Below are 23,177 nucleotides of genomic sequence, written 5' to 3'. Positions count from 1 at the left end.
ATAATAATGCTATTGTAATTATCTATTTATTACCATCACAGTTCAGGGAGCAAGGTCGGACCTTCGGATGCAATAAAACACGGAGGTGTGCGGACAAAATTGCTTACCACTGATTTTTTTCCATTCAAGTGCTGTGCGCTCACTGCGCTGCCGTTTTGGCGACGCGCAAGACTCGAACGCCCAACCATAGACGCGCCCCTACCAAAAGGAGCTAATCTAAACAAACATGGCAGCCTGTGTCCTACGACAAGGGCTGCTATCTACGTTTAGAAAATTTAATAGAAAACACACGTATCGAGCATTATACTTCAACTTCCACAGTACAGGTGACCTTCAAAGACCTAGGCTTTTATGCTCGACATGGAACATTTTCGACATACAACAGAAACGGTTCATGTCATCACGGTGAGAAACTGATCAAAATGTTCAGGTCATGTAATAACTAGCAGCGAGCTAGCCCGTTTGCAGCTTTTATGGTATGTTGGCTAGCATTAGCTAGCGGGTTAATGGATCATCAATTGTTCAGATATTAACCATTTATAACATAATTGTATGTCAACATTTTATAGGACATGTATATGTTAGTTTGATTTTAATGATATTCAATGTTAAATCATTCTGTGGTTACTCAGCAACTGGGTGAAATATCAACGTCAGCAGCAGTTATATCAGCGACGCCGAAACGATAGCTTTACAGCTGCTAGCCACTCGCAGGTTGTTTTCGTTGCTAGTTCATCTCAGGCACCAATCTATAACACGGAATTGAAGCAAAATAATAGCTAACGTTACCGTTCACATTACCGTACTGCAGTTGTTATGTTTGTTGTTTACATGAAAAGAATAGCGAGGGATAAGTTTAACATAGCATGACTGATAATTAGTTTCTATGCCTGGTGGAATGGCTAATTTATGGTGCAGTCAGTGTAGTAGTAGTTGTCTGGAAATACTTTTTTTACTCCCTCGCTTCAAACGTTACCTGTATGCTGACAGGTGCCTGTGCTCTATTTGAACCCCCTATTTTGGCCACATACACTTGACTTCAAGTCATAAAAGTTACGCTTCGCAGTTGTTATGTCATTAAAAGTTGTGGGTGAGGTTGGGTAAGTGAGCTAGTAACCGCCCCCTCCTCTGACTGCACGTGGTCTGAACACAACATGCAGGGCAGGGCCCTAAAATACAGTCCGTTCTTTCCAGTCATACCATCTATTACATTTACATAATAAGCTAAGAACAGTTTGGGGAGGTCCGCGCGAGACAGTTTACCCCTGTCGATATGCCTGACTGTGGAACAGCCTACAGAATTTAGTGTAAGCCTACAGTCAATCTGTTGAACGTGTACAGAATCCTCGTTGCATGAGATGAGTCTGCCTACGCACTTGCTCATGATTCGCATTGATCCCCAACTACTGGGGACCCCAACTACTAAAGCAGGTGGTTTCTACCGTAAACACGTTAATCCCCTTCACGCCTGCCTGTCAAGCCCCTGTAGAGACTAGAGATATCTAATAAGCTAGACGTGATAAACCTCCGTGTACATATTTCTAGAAAAGCAATTTTACTCAATCCACTAGGAATACCCACATGCCATAATCCAATTCTCTCTCAGGATCACACCAAGAGACATAAAAAATCGTTTTGCCTTTGTTTTTGTTCACTGGTTAGTGTGGTGGTGGTTTTGTTTGTTTGTGTCTTATGAGGGTGTGCTGTCTGTTCATTCATTTTGTTGGTTGAAAACAGGCCGGAAGGGAAGGTGTTGGAGACAGTAGGTGTATTTGAGGCACCAAAGCAACATGGGAAATACGAAACTGGACAGGTAAGATGGCCGGTCATGAGGCCACGTCTGAAATGCCCACTTTTTGTCATTTTTACAAACCTAGCGACACAGTTTTGTTCCCTACACAAGCAACTAGTAATCAATCTATAGTAGGCTAAGTTAACATTTCACATTCAAATCTCAGTTGAAATCATTGTGTTTCAAAATCATTGCATTGCTTTAGCTGATGTAACTTTCTGTATTTGTTTCTTTTCTGTGTTTGTCATCTTTGCCTTGGTCCACAGTTGTTTCTGCACAGTGTGTTTGGCTACAGAGGGATTGTGCTGTTCCCCTGGCATGCCCGTCTGTATGATCGCGATGTCTCCCCACAAGCAGCAGAAAGGTGATGACTCTACCCCAGGGGTGGGCAATTATTTTGGGCCAAGGGCCGCATTGGGTTTAGAAAGTTGACCAAAGGGCCGGATGTAGTAGGCAACTTGCCCGTGCCAATAATAAAAAATGGTGTACGCCAACATAATTAACCATTGTCAGTTATACCCTTCCTACTGATTGTATCCAGATGTAGACTTACCGTATTTTCCGGACTACAAGTCGCACTTTTTTTCATGGTTTGGCTGGACATGCGACATATACTCTGGTGCGACATATATATGTTTTTTTTCTCCACGGGAGAGCATGTGCGCAACTAGGCCTATGTTGTGTTGCTTAATACCACTGATAGAAAAAATGTTACAACTTAGGCTACCACAACAAAAAATAGCATTTACAATGACGACTGAATAGAAATATAGCCTACCACCCAAAAGAAGTTAATATAGCCTACTGCTGAGTTCAAGCTGAAAGTAATTAAATATGCAGCCGAAAATGGCAATAGGGCAGCTGAACGAAAGTTTGGATGCAATGGAAAACTGTTTGGGGACTGGAGAAAAGCGGAGGAAAATGTGCTGATGAATACAGGACAAATGTGTTCTCGAACAACGCGCGCGCTGCGAGTCAACGGTCTTGTTACGGGCTCCATGACATTGCCAAAGAAATGAATAGGACTTTTGCGGAAGTCAGGGAGCTCGTGGATGTATCGCGTTATGCAATGCAATCCCCTCTCGTGGATTTATTTGCGCTATGCAACGCAATCTCCTCTCTATCCGAGAACGAGCGTCTGTGTTATTAAAGACAGTCAGCCGACTTCCAGGTGAAAATCGGTCATTTCCGCGAGTTTCTGACAAACGAGCACAACGTGACACTACCATAGGCTACACAACATGGATGAAATCCCCCTCACCTTTGATACCGTCATGGGCTGAAGTCTCAGAAAAGGGGGTAAAGAAAGGCGTGCTCTGGAGACGGAACAAGTTGCCTCGAACCCTCCCACGGTCCAAACGCAAAATAAAGCCGAAAATTGAATGTTGTTCTGACTACAAGGCAACATGGCGCGTTATCACTGTTTCTTCCTCTTTTTCTTTTTGTGGTTTTATGGCGGTTGGCAAACCATCTTAGTTGGTGCATTAGGCCAGTGTTTCCCAACCAGGGGTACGTGGACCACAAGGGGTACACGAGCACACTGCAGGGGGTACGTGGAAAAATTTAAAAATGTATGGAACATGCTGTGGTCACATTGGGATATAGATCATGAGTGAGGGGGTACTCATGGTATGACAAAAAGGCTTAGGGGGTACACAAGACAAAAAAGGTTGGGAAACACTGCATTAGGCTACCACCACCTCTGAATGCGTTGCCACTGCTTCAGATGCTGGTTTAAAACAATGCCGTCTTTGAGCAGCAGCTTACCATGCGCCAGTTATCACAACATAGATTCCATGGATAGAAGAACCTTTCAAAAATGTGCGACGATTAGTCCGGTGCGACGTATATATGTTTTTTCATCTTCAAAATGCATTTTTGGGCCGTTGCGACTTAAACTCCGGAGCGACATATAGTCCAAAAAATACGGTAGTAATCTTAGGTTTCCAAGACCCTTGTTTTAGGTAGCCAATATAAGAATGAATGACCATATGAATATGCATTTTTTTTCTTGGAAAGGCTCTGAGGGCCGCATGAAATGGCTGAGCGGGCCGCATGTGGCCCCCGGGCCTGAGTTTGCCCACGTCTGCTCTACCCTCTCCTGCGGAGGAGGAGCTACCTTTTACCCACATCTTATTTACAACACCATATGCAGCACAGCACACACATACGATACGAAGCTCACATAGAAAACCTACCGAATGGAGGAGCGCTCGCATGGTTTCACTATTGTGTTTGGGAATGTTATGGTAATTCTAAGTGACAAAAGCATATTCGCATTCATGGTTACAATATACTGCAATATAGTGCATACACTATATAAACATGGCTTGATTTTTGGTCATTGTTATTATGACGCTCCAGTTTTATATTTATATGTGTGGTCGACATGTGGATGACATGTTTGATTCTGGTTGCTTTTGTGTTCTGTAGTAAGCCCGAGCCCCCTGGAGCACACGGGTCTAAAGAAGTCAAAGGGAAAACGCACACATACTATCAAGTCTTGATAGATACCAGAGACTGTCCGCACATAGTAAGTTATGTTACTACATCATGTTGTACAATGAAACACTACAGTATGTACAGGTTTGCCTAATTCTCCCCATTCCTTTGTTTGATTCACAGTCTCAAAGATCACAGACGGAGGCGGTGACGTTTCTTGCCAATCATGATGATAGCCGGGCACTTTACGCTATTCCAGGTAGAGCACTTTATGATGGGGAAGCTGAGTGCCCCTCATGGCAGCCTGAAATAACCTACTGTACCACCTATTTTATTTGTAACTTTTTTGACACGTACTGGTATCTTTCACAACATTGTGTTTTTTGTTGCAATCTGTAACTTGCTATTTTCTATTGTATTCTCTCTTTGTTTTTGTTTTTTTGGACAGGTCTGGATTATGTTAGCCATGAAGATATTCTTCCCTACAACTCAACTGATCAAATCCCCATCCAGCACGAGCTGTTTGAGCGATTCCTCATGTATAATCCCTCTAAAGGTGTGCAGGATTAATTTTAACTTCAGAACTCCCACTCTGGTATAGTGTTATGATAACATATACATATAAATCGTAACAATGAGACCAACAATATGAATGACAACAGAAAAACACCCAGGAATGGGTTATACTTGTCTTCTGTTGATGTTTTTTTGTGAGAAAACAATATAATTCCCAGTACTTATTAGGCTTCATGAAACCATGAAACCATGAAACACTTGACCTGAAATACATGCCTGCACTGTGTCTAATTTGTGTGTGTGTGTGTGTGTGTGTGTGTGTGTGTGTGTGTGTGTGTGTGTGTGTGTGTGTGTGTGTGTGTGTGTGTGTGGTGTTGTGCGTGGCAGTGCCCTGCTTTGTCCCCAGAGACACGTTACGGGCGTGGCAGGAGAAGAACCACCCCTGGCTGGAGCTGTCCGACGTCCACAGAGAGACTACAGAGAACATCCGGGTCACAGTCATCCCCTTCTATATGGGCATGAGGGTAGGTCAGGGTCAGGGCCAGAGCCATGCGCTTTGCGCAAGCTGCGCAGAAATACGCCATCAGGAATGTTATCTCATGGACTGGGTGGGCCATTCTTTTTAGGTCTTGTGAGCATTACATGGCATGAAGAGTTAAATGACCAGTTCAGTCAATTTCAACATGCTGTTGTAATGCTCACACTACCCAGGACTTGTCAGTTCCTGAGATTTTGTTTTTCTTCTTCAGCCTTTTCCGAGATCCTGGTCATTGTAATGGGGGCAGTGCTTTGTTTACATTTCAAAAAAAACATTTTTATTTATTGCCAAAAACATCCAAAAGGTTATAAAAACAATATCAGCAGACAACTAGCAAACAACGGTACCTTTTGGGAAAATATTTGGAGTAGGCCTATGTTACATTTTTTTTAATGTAAACAAATGCTGCCCCCATTAGAATAGCTCATTTCTCGGAAAGGGCTGAGCCGAAAAATGTGGCATCACCGGGTACTGACAAGTCAAGGGTAGCGTGAGAAATACAACAGCATATTGAAATTGACTGAACTGGTCCTTTAACAGGATATAAAAGATTACAAGAATGCACTGTCTTTGTTATCATAATAAGTAAGGGTTAACGTTCTGCGAGAAGGTCGCTACCGTGGAATAGCAGCACGACAGAGAGAATCTTTAGACCCCGACGCGGAGCGGAGGGGTCTTGTTCTCTCTGAAGTGCTGCTATTCCACAAAGCGACCGACTCGCCGAAAGTTAACCCGCTTATTATATGGATATACTTAAATGATTCACACATGGCGGGGACATTTCTTTAGGCCTATTTAATGTTAAGATTGTTGCTGCGCAAAACAAAACAGTGCCGTTGTGGAACACCGCTAGGCAACAGCTAGCCAGGACAACAGGTCTTGTCTATCACAGCAGCTGATTAGAGTCTTGTTGAAAAGTCGCTTTAGCAGTGAAAAGTCTTGTTGCCATTGACAGCGGTCTGTTCTAGACCAACCCGTCCGTTATCGAAAAATAACAGACGTGCGAACGTTGGGGAGCCCCGTTGAAATGAATGGAGCATTCGACCGATGACGTCACACCATATAATAATAGAAAATAGACAACCATTCAGAATAGTCATCTACAGTGCTAAGACCAGAGAGGGTTTATAGAGGAGAGACCAAACTGACAGCTTCTTCCGGGTGGTACTGTCCACGAGGCGGCGATGTTCAAGCAGAGGAGAGCCGTCAGAATGAATGGGGGTCCTATGAAGCTCCACAATAGACGCAACTGATGTGTCGGATATGGAAGGTCACCGGTTTTCATTTTATTTTTCCTAAAGGAAGTGTAAATTACCCTTCCAAATGGCACTTGGTTTGATTTTTTAAACTCACTGCATTTTTTAAAAAACACGCATTTTGTGCACGAATAACGTGAAACTCAATTACCCAGAATGCTGCACGTGAGCTCTCTACCCGGGTGATTCTGGAAAACAAACATGGCGGCAACTCGCTTTACTACCTTAAGAATGTGTTAATCCGACGCTATATTTCTTAACTGATGAAAATCGAAGGCAGAAATCAACATTGTGGTGTCTAAATATGAGGTCAATTGGTCTATTTGTGGCGTACATCACGATCGGCTGAGTTGTTGGCCTCACGTTTGTCAGTTAGCCTGTGGCTAGGCTACGTCTCGCCTACGTTAGCATCCGGTTTAGTTCCCCATTCACCAATCGGATGTCGTCATTTCCTTAGCTAGAAGCTAGTGAAGACTGACTCACAAATGTCAAAGCTGTAAGAAACTAGACGGATATAACTCCTAGGTTACTGTGTATTTAATTTTAATGTTTAATTTGCAGTCAGAGACGACCGTAATATGTTCAGGTTTCAGCTGCTAGCGAGGACTTATTGTGGGTGATGAGCCCCAGCCCAATAGGGGAACCCCAATCTGCTCTGTCTGAACAGCGCCCCTAATGCAAATCCATTGAACTGCTGCCAAATTTTGTATAATGGGGCGAATAGGATGTGGAACGGCTATACTGCCCTACAATTTCAGAACGCAGTATAATTCAAAATGGCAAACTGAGAAAAAAGGCTTTAAAGTTTCCTTTCTGGCCACGCAACTGTGTTGGAGGTAAAGTGGTGATGACACTTCCATATAACACTTTTTTATGGTGGAAATTTATGCACACAAGAAAAAAGCAAAAAAAACAACATTCTCATTACTTTTTAGCTGAAAAATCATTATACTGCGTTCTGTTGTGGTGTTACTGTCTACACCAAAACCACGGTGTCAATGGAGAAGTGCAGTATAATGCGCATTATACTGCGTTCTTGGCTAGTACGACGTAACCTCCTAAAACCAAAAAGCGCAGTATAATCAGTTTTTATCGTTTTTTTCCGAAACGGGACCAAGTTGGACCAAAAAATTTTAACACAAGAAAAAGAAGGTATTTTAAAGCCAATTTCCGGTCTAAAACCATTTTCGACCATTTTCAAGATACTGCGTTCTGATATTGTAGGGCAGTATAGGTAGAAAGGCTATGGCTAAGACATCACCCATGCACTGCTGTTACCTTTCTAAATACAGTAGCTGGTCTCAAAACAGAAATAAATAGTGTTGCTCATTGTATGTATTTGTGGCATCATTCTTGCCATCCAGTATGTATCTTGTATCGTTTTCATCAGTGACCTATCATGCCAGAGTGCGGTAATCCATACAGATCAGACATTAGTATTAATGATTACTTCATTGGGGAATTTTGGAACCTGGTTAACACTGCCGTCGTCTTAACTGTGTGTTTTTGTAAGTGTGATAACTGCATGTGTGCAATGAAAAATTACCTATGCCTTTTGTAACTTTTGCTTTCCTGTCTTGTTATCTCTGTCCCCCAGGAAGCACAAACATCTCATGTCTACTGGGTAAGTTTCAGCTATCATTTGTTGACGCACTTCCATACTTTATTCAAGACTGTATCTAAGAGCTCCTTTGGCCACAAGTACTACCTTACCTCTATTACGCAGCATCACATTTTTAAGCATGTAATATGTAGTTTGTTTATGTTTGTTGCACTAGCATTGACTGGAGTCCTTAGAAAGGCTAGATACAGTTTGTATAGTGGTAGTGTTGCACACAAATTGGTGTTGTGTATGTACTGTAGTAAGGGCTTTAATGATGTTGGGGGTGTGTATGGGAATATATTTTTACTGGTGTATTGATTAGGTTTGCAAAATTCTGTGAATCTTGAAATGTGGAAACTTTCCATGGGAATATTACTCATCAGGACCACACACGTTTTTTTGCCATGGCAGCCACAACCCCTACACACATTTTGCAATCATCTAAGGGAACATTTCCTCAGCAACATATACAGTGGACTGAAGCAACATATTTCAGCCTTATTTCATCCGAATGTTGTGATCAAAATATTTTTTCGCTTTGAGTTCCGTTTTGATCTGCTTATCAATGATTATACTGTGCAGTTTTGTTAAATGTGCTATGTAAATGTGCTAGTGCTACGCCTTACTGGAAAACCAAATACACACTGAAAAATAAGTTATGTAGTAACATTTCAGTGAATTCCCATCAAATTCTTATGCAAAGTTTTTAATTTGAAAATTCCCAAAATACCCAAACCAAAGTTTCCAGGGAAATTTTCCAGAAACCTCACAGGAATTTTCTGACCCTTTGTAACCCTGGTATTGATTAATGTGCATTGTTGTAATAATAATGAAAAAATAACAAAACAAAATAAAATGGTGTGTGTGTTTGCGTAGTGGCGTTACTGTATCCGTTTGGAGAACCTGGGCGACGAGGTGGTGCAGCTGAGGGAGAGGCACTGGAGGATCTTCAGCCTGTCAGGCACACTGGAGACTGTCAGGGGCAGAGGGGTGGTGGGACGAGTAAGTCAACCTCCCTCCTCTCTCTCTCTTTGTCTGTTTGTGTCTGATCTTATGTACAATACTTGTCTGTTTGTCTGTGTCTGTGTCTGGTCTTAACAATACTCCCTTAATGATGTCATATGTACAGAGGGTCTAGGCCTGCACAATTGCCCATTTTCATTTGCCGTCAGACCTCTTCAATTCAATAGATTTGAAGCAGGTCAAGTAGATCCGATGGCATAGACGTTAACTTGCATTCCACTGTTTTCTTTGGAAACCGGTAAATTTAAAACGGCTCTGCTTCCATACGGAACTTGTTTGACATAAAGGTTAAAAATTGAAGACCGATTTTAGTTGGGAGGGGTGAACTGTTGGCGTTTGTAACGATTTGATCTGATTTTGCATCCTGTGAAGTGGAGTCTCACAAGGCCAGTCTAGTCTGTCGCGCCCGTCTGTCTGTCTCTCTGTCTGTCTCGCTGAATCCACTTGATCAAGTTTTATCTGCAGCATGTGTATCATTTGCCATTTAGACCTAAAGCATGTGTACCAAAAACTTGATTCAGTGATGTGAAGTGATATATAATCCTCTTGATTAATGAGTGTTTCAGTGTTTCTTGTGTGGATCAAATTTTACACTGCTCTGCATTTCTTCAGGGGAATTTTCACAATGCTTTAACATGGTGTGTGAATGTGAAGTTTGTGAACAGTGTAATCGTCTGCTGTACGTGTAGCCTGACTTTCTCAATGTTGGTCTTTCACAAACTGAATATACAGTAGAAGTAAATACAGTGTTTGAGTAAGCCAAGTAGTTTTTTATTGTCTTTTCAGCCAAATGTACAGTAACTTACAGTGCCCTCCATAATTATTGGCACCCCTGGTTGAGATGTGTTTTTTTAGCTTACAATTATTTATTTTTTTTTCTAAATAATATGGGACCTTAAGTTAATGGAAAAAAAGAGAAAAATCCAACCTTCAATACAAGTGCATTTATTCAGTGGGGAAAAAATCCCACATAAAGAAATAATTATTTGACATCAAATAATGTGTGTCACAATTATTAGCACCCCTGGTGTTAATATTTTGTACAACCCCCTTTTGCCAACAAAACAGCACCTAATCTTCTCCTATAATGTTTCACAAGATGGGAAAAGACAGAAAGAGGGATCTTCAGCCATTCCTCTTTGCAGAATCTCTCTAAATCATCCAGAGACCTGGGTCCTCTCCTCTGTACTCTCCTCTTCAGCTCACCCCACAGGTTCTCAATGGGGTTGAGGTCAGGGGACTGAGATGGCCATGGGAGGAGCTTGATTTTATGTCTGGTGAACCATTTCTGTGTAGATTTTGCCATATGTTTAGGGTCATTGTCTTGCTGAAAGACCCAGTGACGACCCAGCTTCAGCTTTCGGGCAGAGGGCAACAGATTTTGATTTAAAATGTCCTGGTATTTCAAAGCATTCATGATGCCATGCACCCTAACAAGGTTCCCAGGGCCTTTGGAAGCGAAACAGCCCCACAGCATCACTGACCCACCCCCATACTTCACAGTGGGTATGAGGTGCTTTTCAGCATGCGCATCTTTCGTGGTACGCCAGACCCACTTAGAGTGTTTGTTGCCAAAAAGCTCAATCTTGGTCTCATCTGACCAAAGCACACGGTCCCAGTTGAAGCCCCAATACCGCTTGGCGAACTCCAAACGCTTGCGTTTATGATTGTGAGTGAGGAAAGGTTTTCTCCGTGCATGCCTCCCAAACAGCTTGTTGGCGTGTAGACAGCGCCTGATGGTTGATTTGGAGACTTTGTGACCCCAGGATGCTACCATTTGTTGTAATTCTGTAACAGTGAGCTTTGGAGATCTTTTGATTTCTCTTACCATCCTCCTCACTGTGCGTGGTGGCAAAATAAACTTGGGTCCTCGTCCAGGCTTATTTACCACTGTTCCAGTTGTTTTGAACTTCTTAATTATTCCTCTCACAGTGGATATGGGCAGCTGCAGTTGAGTGGCAATCTTCTTGTAGCCTCTGCCTGACCTGTGAAGGTCGACGCACATCTGCCTCACTTGTATGCTGTGTTCCTTTGTCTTTCCCATGTTTAAGAGTGGATAAGAGAAATGGCCTCGGTGTCACGTCATATTTATACCCCAGGGAAACAGGAAGTGATGAATTACTAATTAAATGTTCCTACATACTCTGGTAAACTTTGTAAACTACTGTAGAAATGACAGAAATGCTTCAATTATATTTATTTCCTGGGAATTGTTAAGGGTGCCAATAATTGTGGAACAGGTGATTTAATGAAAAATAATTATTTTTTAGTCAGGGATTTTTTTATTTTCTTACAATTCATTCGAGTTGAAGGCTACATTTTTCTACAATTTTCAGTGTGACAGTATTCTTATGGAGGGCACTTATATATGTAGACAGACAGGGAAACAGCATTTCGCTGGTAACAGTAGATGATGCACACACTCAACAGTGAAATATGGTACAAAATCCTGTGCTGGTTGAAATATTCGTTTGACATTCTTTCTCTTGCCTTTCTCTCATTAACTTACTGTTGTCTTTGCTGTGAGTGGACATGAAAGCCATCAAAGTGGTCCAGTTGCGTAATGGCATGCTGTAGCTGCATTGTGCTTCTGTTGAATGACGCCATGTTGTTATTGCAGGAGCCCGTGTTATCCAAAGAGCAACCAGCCTTCCAGTACAGCAGCCATGTTTCTCTGCAGGCCCCCAGCGGACACATGTGGTGAGTTCCATATCTCACTGTACACATTTTACACCCCTGTCTGTCCTCTCTGTGTGTCAGAACAGCCAGAAGCAGGGCAGTTCAGGCCACATTAACAAGGTTTACTGACGACATGTATGACTGCATATCTTACAAAAAAAACCTTCATAATGATTACACACACACATGCAGTTAATTTAATCAATGTAATGTAGCACAATGTAATGTAGAAACAGGAGTGCTCATCTCTATTTCATAGACACCAAATAAATACATACTAAGAAAGGCAACAAATAAGTGACGTAGGAATTAGATATGTTTTGCTGTGTTTCTTCGGCTTGGGCTTTTCTTGGGAAATTCTCCACAGCTCTCCTTGGCTCTTTTCCTCTTGCCCTCCCATAAATCCATGACAAATCAATGAAATGTCATGTCAGCCATTAACAGTCATGCCTCCAATGAGATTCACGTTGCAGTACAGTGAACTTATGGTATGGTGTTGCCCAAAATAGACTGGGAAACCACCAACATCAGAAATTCACCCCTGAGACATTCTCACCAGACCATTTATCTTGGGTAGGCTCAAGGTCTTGAGGAAACTGCTTTTGACACGCGTTAAAGCCATTGACTTGGCATCTGAAGTTGATACAAGATAGCGGTCTTGCGAGTTTGATACTACTTGAATGTAAATTTTACCAAACGGAGCACTGAGAATTGGTTTGGAATTGCCATATTATATTTGCAAATACAGTACCGGTAGTAACAACTGGACAGGTGTTGGAGATGCCCCCTTCAGAGACTTAAAACCCTGTAATGTAATGTACCCCTTCTGCCGAGTGTGAGAGGTAGTGAGAGTGAGAGGTGTGTGTGTGTGTGTGTGTGTGTGTGTGTGTGTGTGTGTGTGTGTGTGTGTGTGTGTGTGTGTGTGTGTGTGTGTGTGTGTGTGTGTGTGTGTGTGTGTGTGTCAGTGACCAGTGTGAGAGACTATGGTAGACAGCAGCAGTGAGAGGTGTGTTATGTGTCTGGCTGGACTCTAGGGCCTAATACAGTACAGTATCTGACGGCGCGTGTGGTTAAGGGTTATGATGGGTATAGTATATACACTCAGCGGCCAATTTTATTAGGTACACCTTTCTAGTTTGTGGTTGGACCCCCTTCAAAACTGCCTGAAGTGCCTCACAGGAATGGCACCAGGTGTGGTCTTCTGCTGCTGTAGCCCATCTGCCTCAAGATTTGACGTGCTGTGCATTCATGCTCTTCTGCGTACCTTTGTTTTAACAAGTGGTTATTTGAGTCACTATTTCCTTTAGATTGGCTCAATTTCATCTGGCCATCCTCCTCAAGCATCATCAAGGCATTTTCGCAGACAGAAATGTCATTTACTGATTTCCCCCCCTTTTTGGACGATTCTTTGAAAAACCTTAGAGATGGTTGTGCGTGGATATCCAAGTAGATTGGTTTCTGAAACACTAAAACCAACAGCCATGCCACATTCAAAGTCACTTAAATCACATTTCTTCCCCATTTTGATGCTCGGTTTAAACTGCAGCAGAACATTTCGACCATATCTACATGCCTAAATGCATTTGAGTTGCTGGCATGTGATTGGCTGATCAAAAATTTGCGTCATTGAATAGTTGGACAGGTGTGCCTAATATAGTGGCCAGAGAGTGTAATGGTATATGACGGGTATCTGACGGCGCGTCTTGTGTTGTGTGTCGCCCCTGCAGGGGCTCCTACCGGCTTGAGAGGCCCAATGGCACCTTCTTCGACGTGCGCATCCCGCCCTTCTCGCTCGAAAGCAAGAAGGATGACACCCCCAACGGCTTCCTCCCCGGGCCCTTCACCTCTCTGGCTTAAAGCCCCCCAAAGCCCCAACCCCCCCCCCCCCCTCCTCCCCCAGAGCAGCCTTTTACTACCGACCTACCCTCCCACTCCTACCCCACTCCTGCCCACCATCATGCCCCAACTATACCATGCTCACATCAGGCCCCATATATTGACTCATTCTGAATCTGAAATATGTACTGTACAGCACACAGTTACTCACTGTTACTATAGAGTGGATGAATGGAATTTTTTTGGACATGAATTTATTTTATTTCTTTTATTACTTCGAAAACAAATCTGACCTATTGAGCTTCCCAGGGTTTAGGCGGACTTTGCAAGCAAGGTTTACAAGGAAAACTATTTACTGCAAAAAAGTATTGTTAAGATACTTGACATCTATCCACAGTACTGTCGCATTATGTTGAACTTGTAATAATATTTAAAACACAATATAGAGTATTTATTATGCATTCTGTTGTAAAAAATACTTTTGTTTATGTAGTGAAAAGGGTTTTTATTTATGGATTGTCTGTATAATAAGAACATTTGAATGATTCTTGTGTGGAATTACCGGTACTTTCGAAAGTAAGTAGGAATTGATTAATGGTCATGTTCCAATAAGGAAGCTCGCCATAACGTGTGATAATAACGGTCATCGATGTAATGTGCTATAACTCCTCTACTTACTCTGAGCCACAGTGGCCAAACTTTTTATGCACAGATTACAGATACACATAGCAAAATTTAAGGGAATCCAGTTGTCTGATTGTACTGTGAAAATATGTGTGAAAATGACAAATCACCTTTAGAAAGAGACTACTGTACTGGTATCATTGTGTTGGTTGGAGAAATGCAGTATGAAAGATGCAATGGTGGAGGAGGCAGCACAGAGTGAGCTGTGCTAAAATCTTGTGCCACTTTCAGTAATCCGATGCACATTCTCTGTGCAGGGTCATAATGACATAAAAGAGGTGATTTATCTTCAAAGCCCTTAGCCCCAGAGTTTGGGAACTGTTGCCTAGAGTTGGGGAATTTAAAGCTACACATGAGAAATACACTTGTGGTGTTTTTTGTTATCAACACATGATCACAGATGAAAAAGCGGATTTGAATCAAGCCTTTGAATCACTTATTTGTTATGCGAAAGGTGAACAGATGCTGCTGAAATGAACTGTTTTCTTTCACCGGAATCACACAATCTGCTATTGTTGAGTAGTTTTTTTAATCCTCTCCTTTGTCTTAGTTAAGACTTTGGTCTTGTCATATTGTTTTAAGCACTATCATCCGAAATTCATACCTCCAAATATCATTACCCTGAAATCCTCTGTGTACATTTTGTAATTAAGAGCTGTTGTGCATCGGCATTGAAGTTCAGATCTACGTTTTCCAAACTCTTAACTATTTATAGCCTTATACTTTGTGTTATGAACAGGATTGGATATTCCTGTCATTTGATTGTTTTCTTGTACTTTTTATTTATTTCTTTTCCTTAGATGAAATGTGTCATTGGGAATAATATTGCTGCAGACTGAAACCTGTGTGTGTGACCACAGGTGTCTGTGTAAGGCTCTAAAACTGGCGAGAATAATAAATTACAGGAAGCAGACATAATTGAGCTATGTTGTCTTTATTTTTCCAAGACCGCACAAAGAAACTGCCTTAACCCATTTAAAATGACTCAGTCCCCCATACTGACTCTGTTTCATAAATTTGAACTTCATATTTGCAAGCTTAAAGTGTATATCGCAGGTTAACCACTACTTTGGATCAATGTGTACACACTGTATTCAATAAATGATCCACATATATAAGTCCCTCCAAAAACGATGTTAAACAACGATTTTTGTTGTTTGTTGTGGCAAATGTGGGTTTAACCGTAACCTGGCGACTACGTCAGGCGAGGCCATGGGTGAACGTTCTAATTTTATTTGCCTGGAATTTTACATAGGCGAGGTGACGATCACTAATGATATAACGGCCGTGGCCTGCAGGCCTATAATAGAAATCGCAACTGTAATCGTGCGGCTTTTCTCATGCAGGGCACTGTAACAACTTCCAAATGATTTAGTATGTTTGGCCAACTAGTTTTAGTAGAAATGCTATTCATGCAGGGTTGCAAATTCTGCTTGGACCTATAGGCTAGACTATGCGACATGGGCTTCTTTTTTTTACTAGTCCCTTCATATTTTTGGGCTTGCTTTTAATCATGTTTAATCAACTGCCTATATCGTGTCAGCTAAATGCAATAGGCTACCTAAATTACAAACAGCACAAACGGGAAATGATCTGCGTAGCCTAAAATGTGGTGCTATTCGCCCGACTGGGGAGGGACTGTCCATGGTGCTGAAATCGCGTCAAACTTTTCCAAGGTGCAAAACAGTAGGCTAAAGTAGGCCTATACCACCAGAGTCATGTCGCTGTTATAAAAATCACATTTTCAATTTCCTTTGACTGTTCTATAGAATTACATGCAACTTCAATAAAGGTCACCCACATGCGTATCACAAATCAATAGCATAGGTAACCCACGCGGCGGCGGGACTATTTCGGTTAACCTATATTCCTTGAAAAAAAAAAAAAAGTCCGAGTGTCACAAAAAAAACTACACTGTCCGTAATTATAGGCCTACCAAACGAAATTATCCAATAGAAGAAATCAAGTCTTCAGTTTCAATAATCCACGTTGTGTGGCGCAAATGTAGCGCCTTCCAAGTCTCTCGCGGCCAAAAGTGAAGCTCACCTCTGATGATATAGCCTACTTATGTTCCAGGTTACTCACGGCACTGAGACGATGCAGGATAATCCATGGAAAGTCTTCAAGTAATCCAAACAGAGCGATTCAAGCAAGACAGTAAAACAACAATAGTCGCCAGATCAAACATAAATAGATAGGCCAATGTAGATTTGGTATGACGTTTGATAAAAAGCATCTCATTCAGATGGCCAGGGAGAGAGGCAAACAATCTTTCAACAGCGTTGGCTGGAGCCTTCGAGTAGAGCCTTTTGGTTGTATCTTTTCAGTCTCTATTTTCCTACGCGCGTTGGATCCATGTTTTTAGATGCGTCCCAGCATCTCTATAAAAGGGTAGGCTATATCTGTCCGTCCGTCTGAAACGCGTTCTTCAAATTGTTCCCTCCTGTGTCCACAAGGTGGGAGAGTTGACAATTTGGTCCGGAGCACGCAGCTGATTGCATTGTGAGACAAGTGCAGCGCGAGTACAATGAAAGTGCTGTTGCATTGAATAAGAAGCAGTGATAACGCGCCAGTTGCCCTAGCCAGGACAACTGAGGGGGCATTCATTATTTTGCGTTTGGGCCGTGGGAGGCAACTTCGTTTCGTTTTCACCAATACCACTGTGAAGTGTGTGTCACTATGTTCACGGTCTTTACCCCCTTATGAGACTTCGGCCCGAGGATGTCAAACGTGAGGGGGGCGCTTCATCATGTTGTGAATGATAGTGTCACGTTGTGCAGCTCAACTATGTGGTTTGTCAGAAACTCGCGGCAATGACAATGAAACGTGGTGCTCGAAACAAGTAGACAAATGCGCCATTTGACATACGGTGTACTGATGTTCTCGGACGTAGGCCCTATATTGCAAGGGAGGTTCATTCGTTTTCTGCTGACGGCCGTGTGGACCGCACAGGTGCTTTCCGCTGTGCCCAGACAGATTGCTTTGCAGTCGTTTGAATTTGGTAATCTCTGGCACTCTTACAATGCAGCCGACTGCTTTGCACCTTGCCGTTAAAAAGTTTGGAGCGAATGATTCACCCAAACGGTTTTATTTATTTATTATTTTGTCGCTGTTTACATTCTTTCCCACTTGGACATGATGCTGAAATGGCGTGATAGACCTAGCCTACTACAGGTTGATACTAACAATGTCTGGTAATTTGTAGTGTAGGCCTACTTGAATTTTGAAATCACATGGTAGGCCTACTTCTCCATATTCAAGCTTTCGAGACTCGCACTTTGAGGCAAGCGCAATCGTAACCCCCCCCCCCCCCCCCTTTTTTTTTTTGGCATAGTTCGAACACTGGTTTTCATTGCCTCACGGTCACATGGCATCCTGTAGCGGTCATGATATAATATTGCCAATGATATTTATTTCATACCCGTACGGCACAATTCAATCACACACCGTACAGAATGCAGGGCTACCGCTACTGCGGGCTACTGAATGGCCTCGCCTGACGTCACACAATAGATTAGAATTCTTTGAACATGTTACTGAAAATACACACTTTTCCTCATTATATTTCATTTTCTGATGTCCTGTTGCATGAAAAAAATGATGGATAATTGTTCAAGTGGTAGAACTATCAAAGGAAGTCCATTATTTTGAATAAAAATTAACCTGAGATATACACTTTAATGAACACCTACAAGTAGCATAAAATGAGCATGGAAAGGGAACACTCCAGTAGAGCAGAAAAAGAACAGGTCAGAGTCAGGTTTCATTGTGTCATTCCATTATCAATTATTGGTATATGCGATGCTTATGGATCCAATATGGGCAAAACTGGACATAGTTGGTTTTGTGGATGGTGTCTGTGTTTGTCTTTGTGTTGTGCATCTGGGGAAGATCACACTTCAACATGCATATACACACACTACATATTTGTTCTCACTCATCAATTAACAAAGCTATACTTACGAATACTTACTGTTTGTTTTGGAGTACTGTTGATGAGATGGTAATACAAAACGGTCTACAAACAACCATTTTATATAGAATTTGGAAATGTAATGTAATGTAATAATGAAGGCTACTTGGTAAGAGTGATACATGATCTGCTGTTAAAAAAAACGGTCTGTTGATTGCTAATCGGTAACGATAAAAAACGATACCCTGGGAGCGGAGATGTGTTCATCGGGCAGGTGTGATCTTCCCTGATCTGGTGTTGGTGGGTAGGAAGGTTGATGACTGACCACTGTGTCCCGCCTTCCGTAGGGGAACCTTTTCCTTCCAGAGGGGCGGCGGGGACATGTTTGACGTAGCCATCCCGTCCTTCTCCCTGGACAGCCACGGCCACAGGGACAGCCCCTACTCCTTCCTATTCTGAAGCTCGAGAACCTCCTTACACAACGACATGCCTCCTCTCGTCTCCCATTCCCCCCTCCATCTCTTCTTTTCTGTCACTATGCACAGCTGACACCAGTGTTGGGCAACTTCAAGCCAAGTCAGCATTATTATCAGTATTGTATTCATTAATTAGAATCCAGTGCCACATATCCCAAATCACCTGGTTTACCTGTTCAGATGGACAGGCACCTACAGATGGACAGGTAAAACCAGGTCATTTGGAATATGTGGCACTGAACTGTAGCTAATGAATACAGGTTGCTCATCTCTGGCTTACACACACTCACACACATGCACACACAGTCTGCATGTCGGCCAAGAAGAGTGCTGTCTCCTGGAACCAGACATGGGAAGAGGGGTGGACTCGCCAGCCCCATGTCGGATCATTTTTCTTATCAAGACTGCATGGTGGTTCAAGTTTGATTTGGCGAAGCAAGAAACATGCTTTGAGCTGCCTTGTGCCAAGCTTGACTGAAGAAGACATATACAGATCCTGGCCATATAATTAAAATACCATGAAAAAGTTGATTTATTTCCTTAATTCCATCAATGTTTAACTTTCATGGATTGTAGATGCATTGTCCACATGTTGAACTATTCCAATCATTAATTTGCTTATTTTTACATATTTTGGTCTTCCAGCTCCAAAAAAACATGAATTGAGGAATTGACATTATTAGAATATTGTAATACAATTTAGAGCTGGAATGTGGTCAGTGCATCTACAATCAATGAAATTTAAACATTATTGATGGCATTTTGGAAATAAATCAACTGTCTCATGATATTCTAATTATATGGCCAGGATCTGTACGTTATTTATCCTCCTCATATATTGTATATATATGAGGGCAAAATTATAACCATAGTCCTTTAGGACCCTTTTTAAATCAAGTTTTGTCTTGCACACTCTACAGAGAAGTCGTAGAGATTTTGAATCCATTTGATGGACACTGGTTTCTTTTCTATCGGAATAGCACTATCCCTGTCTTATCTAACTCTCATATCAGGTGCTAGCCAGATCCACCAACAGTGTGGGACAAACGGGTCAGTTCTCCCAGGCCCAGGCAGAGAGGATGGCCAGAATTGGGTCCTCATTACATTGTATGTATTGAGAGGTGACTTTGTCCTGGGCCTGGTGAAGGCTGTCAGCGGCCCTAAGTGCTACTATCAGAAAACTTAGGTCAATACATTTACAATACATTTTTTACTCTGGACTTCTTTCCGAAGCTTTTACAGTAAGCTATTTTCCACTACCTCACAACTCAAAGCTATGACATCAGACAAATTATGAGAACAGACCACATATTCTGGTCACATTCACAATGTTATGTCATTTTGGAAACAAATACTAATGCATGTTTGATAATGGCACTTACTTACAAAAATGGACATGCAATGTTTTTTTCACTAGAGGGCAGCATTTTTCTCTCCCTTTCATGTCATCTAACAACCCATTAGGATTAGAATCCTTCTCACCGAAGGCACCTCTTTCCTAAATCTCCCTAAACCCTTCATTGTAACTTATCCCTGGTCACTACATAAATATATTATATCATTGGCCATTGAAGTGGTCCCTACTCCCTGAAATGAAGAATTATGATTGCATTTGGAATTTATTTAAAGACTTCCAAGTGGCCTTACACAGCACTGTGAACCCTGTGAAGCAGTGCATAATTATGTAGGAGATGGAAGTACGACATAAGTCTTACAGCTTAACTTGACATGCACTTTCTAAGAGGCAAGTCTGTCTCATTTAGACAGGAGGTCATTGCCATTTGATCACAAAATTGTTGAAGCGTTATTTGGATCTTGTTTTCAACAATGCTAACACAATGTAACACATTTACGCTAAAAAGAGGAATCCTAACAAAATGTCACAACCTGGTTATAAGCTGTCTCAGTTCTGTGAACAATAAAATTGGGTTTGAACATCAGGTTTCAGATGTGATTTTTCTCTGTAATGTGCCTTATACATTTTTATAAAGTAAAGCAATTTTAGCATGGTAATAAAATAGTCTAGAAAACCGTGTTGGAAAAAGCACATCCCATTCAAACTTAAACTGCATCTCACATTTCTATTAACTTCAGAAAACCTATCATTGAACTCCTTTTTGTTGTAATTATCTTAAATATGTTTAGTGTGTGTGTGTGTGTGTGTGTGTGTGTGTGTGTGTGTGTGTGTGTGTGTGTGTGTGTGTGTGTGTATGTGTGTGTGTGTGTGTGATGAAGGCAATGCTGCCTGTTTATAATCTGGTTGTTTGTACAGGGGAACATTCCGCTTTGAGAGGGGCAACGGGAACCATATTGACGTCCGCACCCCTCCATTCGCCTTGGACAGCAACAAGGGCGACAAGCAGCCTCTTAGCTGGTAGACTACTGCAGCAGCCATCATCATCATCATCATCGTCGTCATCGTTCCAACTTTCCACCGTCATTTCAGAATAAGAACAGCAGGATACTAATTCCATAAGGATCCACTTCCATCCATACGGTATTTGTTGAAGCCCTGTCAAGACTGCAGTATTAAAATATTCCATTCTCAATGGAAGTTCACTTTTTGCAGTGTTTTTGTTATGTCCAATACATTTCAGAATGTAAGATTTTTTAAATGATTTGACTACAGCTTGAAGTGAAAAACTGAAGTAAATTGAGAATTAGCTGAATTAGTGTTGCAAAGACAGTAGTCAAACTGATTCAGACAAATAAACAGGCTAGATATAACATTTTTAGAACAGCTTATGGCCAGGACAATTAATCTAGACCAGAAATCATACATTTATTCAGACATTATTGGGGTGAAACCTTATTCAGTCAATTTCAGTAGAGTAGCACCCACTTATAACCCCCTTCAGTTACAGCTGCAAGTCAAGGCCCTGCTCTGTTTACTACCTGCATGACCTATATAGATCTTTAAAATAAATGAATATAATTATTTACTTGAGTAAATCATTAAACTCCTTCTGTATCTGAAGCTGGCATAGAAATATTTTACAAATGGACAGAAGTGGCATGGGGTATATAAACCGACTCCTCTGTAGTGTGTGTTCTCTGGAATGGCAAAAAGCTGTGTATTGCATTGAAAGGCCACACAAATAACAAAAATGAAAGGAAGAAGAATGGGGTGTGGCAAGGTGACTGTCGATGACAGTGTGACAAAGCAATTGCATCGCGACTGATGGACAATGTTAGATAAGGCAAAAACGCCAGAACCATTCTGCCGAATGCTGACCCTCCCCTTAGAAAAGAACCACCCAATTGAAACATTTAGCTATACGATCCTCTTGCAGCACTAAAACATTTCAGCATTTATATGGGATGGTGGCTTCACAGAGACCGTCTGGTGCTCATCTGTCTATTTTAACTGTAATGCCTAATGGCTTCAGGCATGCGAGAGGGTCGGAGGTCTGTGTGCGTGTTCCAGAGCCTTCTACTCCCTCCCATTGCTGTGCATCAAAGAGCCCATGCAGTGGCATTCCAGCCATTCCCTACTACTGTTACCAGTGAGTCATCAGAAAGGAATGTAAGAGACATGCACTGTTGTCTGGGGTAGAGTTAGCAGGCTAGGGGGTGGCGTGTTTTCCCCTTCTGCTCCCAAGGATCTATTGAACTCGTAGGCGATTCCTGTTTGTCAATTCCTTCATTTCAAGAAATGCCATAGGTTTTTTTCCATTAAATAATTACAATCATATGAAATGTAGATGTGACAAATCAGTGTTGGGATAGAGTAGTGTTTCTCAACGTGGGTGGTACAGCCCCCCAGGGGGGCGTTGGGGAGCTCTGGGGAGGGGGGCATTGAGAAGTATGCGGCTGAGAGGGGGGTGGTGCTTAGTTGCATTGGGGGCATTAGTTCATTTTATTTTTTTAATACTGAGGGGGGCGTTGGCAGGTTTATGATAAGGTCATTGGGGCGTTGGGAGGCTTGTGATGAGGCTAAGGGGCGTTTGTTCAAAAAAGGTTGAGAAACACTGGGATAGAGGAAAGACTGTTGAGACATTGAATGTCATTGACTTACAATGTCTGCAATGTCTAGTATAAGTAAGGGAAACTACTAGGCAACCTTTGTGCTACAAGTCTGACGCCCTAACCACGTTAAGGAAAATTCAAAGGTCAGGAAATAACTTTTGTGAATCAAACGAAGCCTTTTGTTTGCCTAATTTTAGAAATTAACCCAACAAAAATAGCAAAAAATGTATGTTGTTCATAGAACACTCATACTCTCTCTCTCACATACACACACACACGTACACACACACACACACACACACACAGACCTGATGGGTGAATTAGAATGTCTAAGTGTACAATCAAAAAATTAATTATTATTATTATTATTATTATTATTATTATTCATCTTAGCACTGTAGATGTGAATTGTCCATTGACTTGTGTGAAATGCAATGCACTGACCTTCCC

General features: G+C 41.8%; 1 protein-coding gene across 3 annotated transcripts; it reads left to right on the top strand.

Moving 5' to 3' along the window:
* The first annotated feature begins 110 nt into the window (after window positions 1–110).
* On the top strand, window positions 111–21,317 carry LOC134452846 (polymerase delta-interacting protein 2-like). Of its 3 annotated transcripts, none has more exons than XM_063203483.1 (11): window positions 111–405; window positions 1,738–1,813; window positions 2,059–2,156; window positions 4,226–4,325; window positions 4,418–4,493; window positions 4,683–4,790; window positions 5,138–5,274; window positions 8,142–8,168; window positions 9,024–9,149; window positions 11,791–11,870; window positions 21,031–21,317. In XM_063203483.1, the coding sequence occupies exons 1-11, from the start codon at window positions 227–229 to the stop codon at window positions 21,134–21,136; spliced, it is 1,113 nt and encodes a 370-aa protein (XP_063059553.1). In that variant the 5' UTR covers window positions 111–226; the 3' UTR covers window positions 21,137–21,317. The 3 variants fall into 3 exon arrangements, with proteins under 3 accessions (XP_063059553.1, XP_063059552.1, XP_063059551.1); XM_063203482.1 differs by lacking the exon at window positions 21,031–21,317 and adding an exon at window positions 18,630–20,698; XM_063203481.1 differs by lacking the exon at window positions 21,031–21,317 and adding an exon at window positions 13,577–14,146.
* The last annotated feature ends 1,860 nt before the right edge of the window (window positions 21,318–23,177 follow it).

The sequence above is a fragment of the Engraulis encrasicolus genome, chromosome 7, assembly GCF_034702125.1.
Source record: "Engraulis encrasicolus isolate BLACKSEA-1 chromosome 7, IST_EnEncr_1.0, whole genome shotgun sequence".
NCBI classification, from domain to species: domain Eukaryota; kingdom Metazoa; phylum Chordata; class Actinopteri; order Clupeiformes; family Engraulidae; genus Engraulis; species Engraulis encrasicolus.
This window is presented reverse-complemented; position numbering and strand designations above follow the sequence as displayed.

Bases quoted from the DNA above. Each gene is read 5' to 3' on its own strand.
- LOC134452846 (XM_063203481.1), top strand. From the start codon at position 227: ATGGCAGCCTGTGTCCTACGACAAGGGCTGCTATCTACGTTTAGAAAA. The intron at 2,157-4,225 runs GTGATGACTCTA...TGTGTTCTGTAG, and splicing joins TCCCCACAAGCAGCAGAAAG to TAAGCCCGAGCCCCCTGGAG. The intron at 5,275-8,141 runs GTAGGTCAGGGT...TCTGTCCCCCAG, and splicing joins CCTTCTATATGGGCATGAGG to GAAGCACAAACATCTCATGT.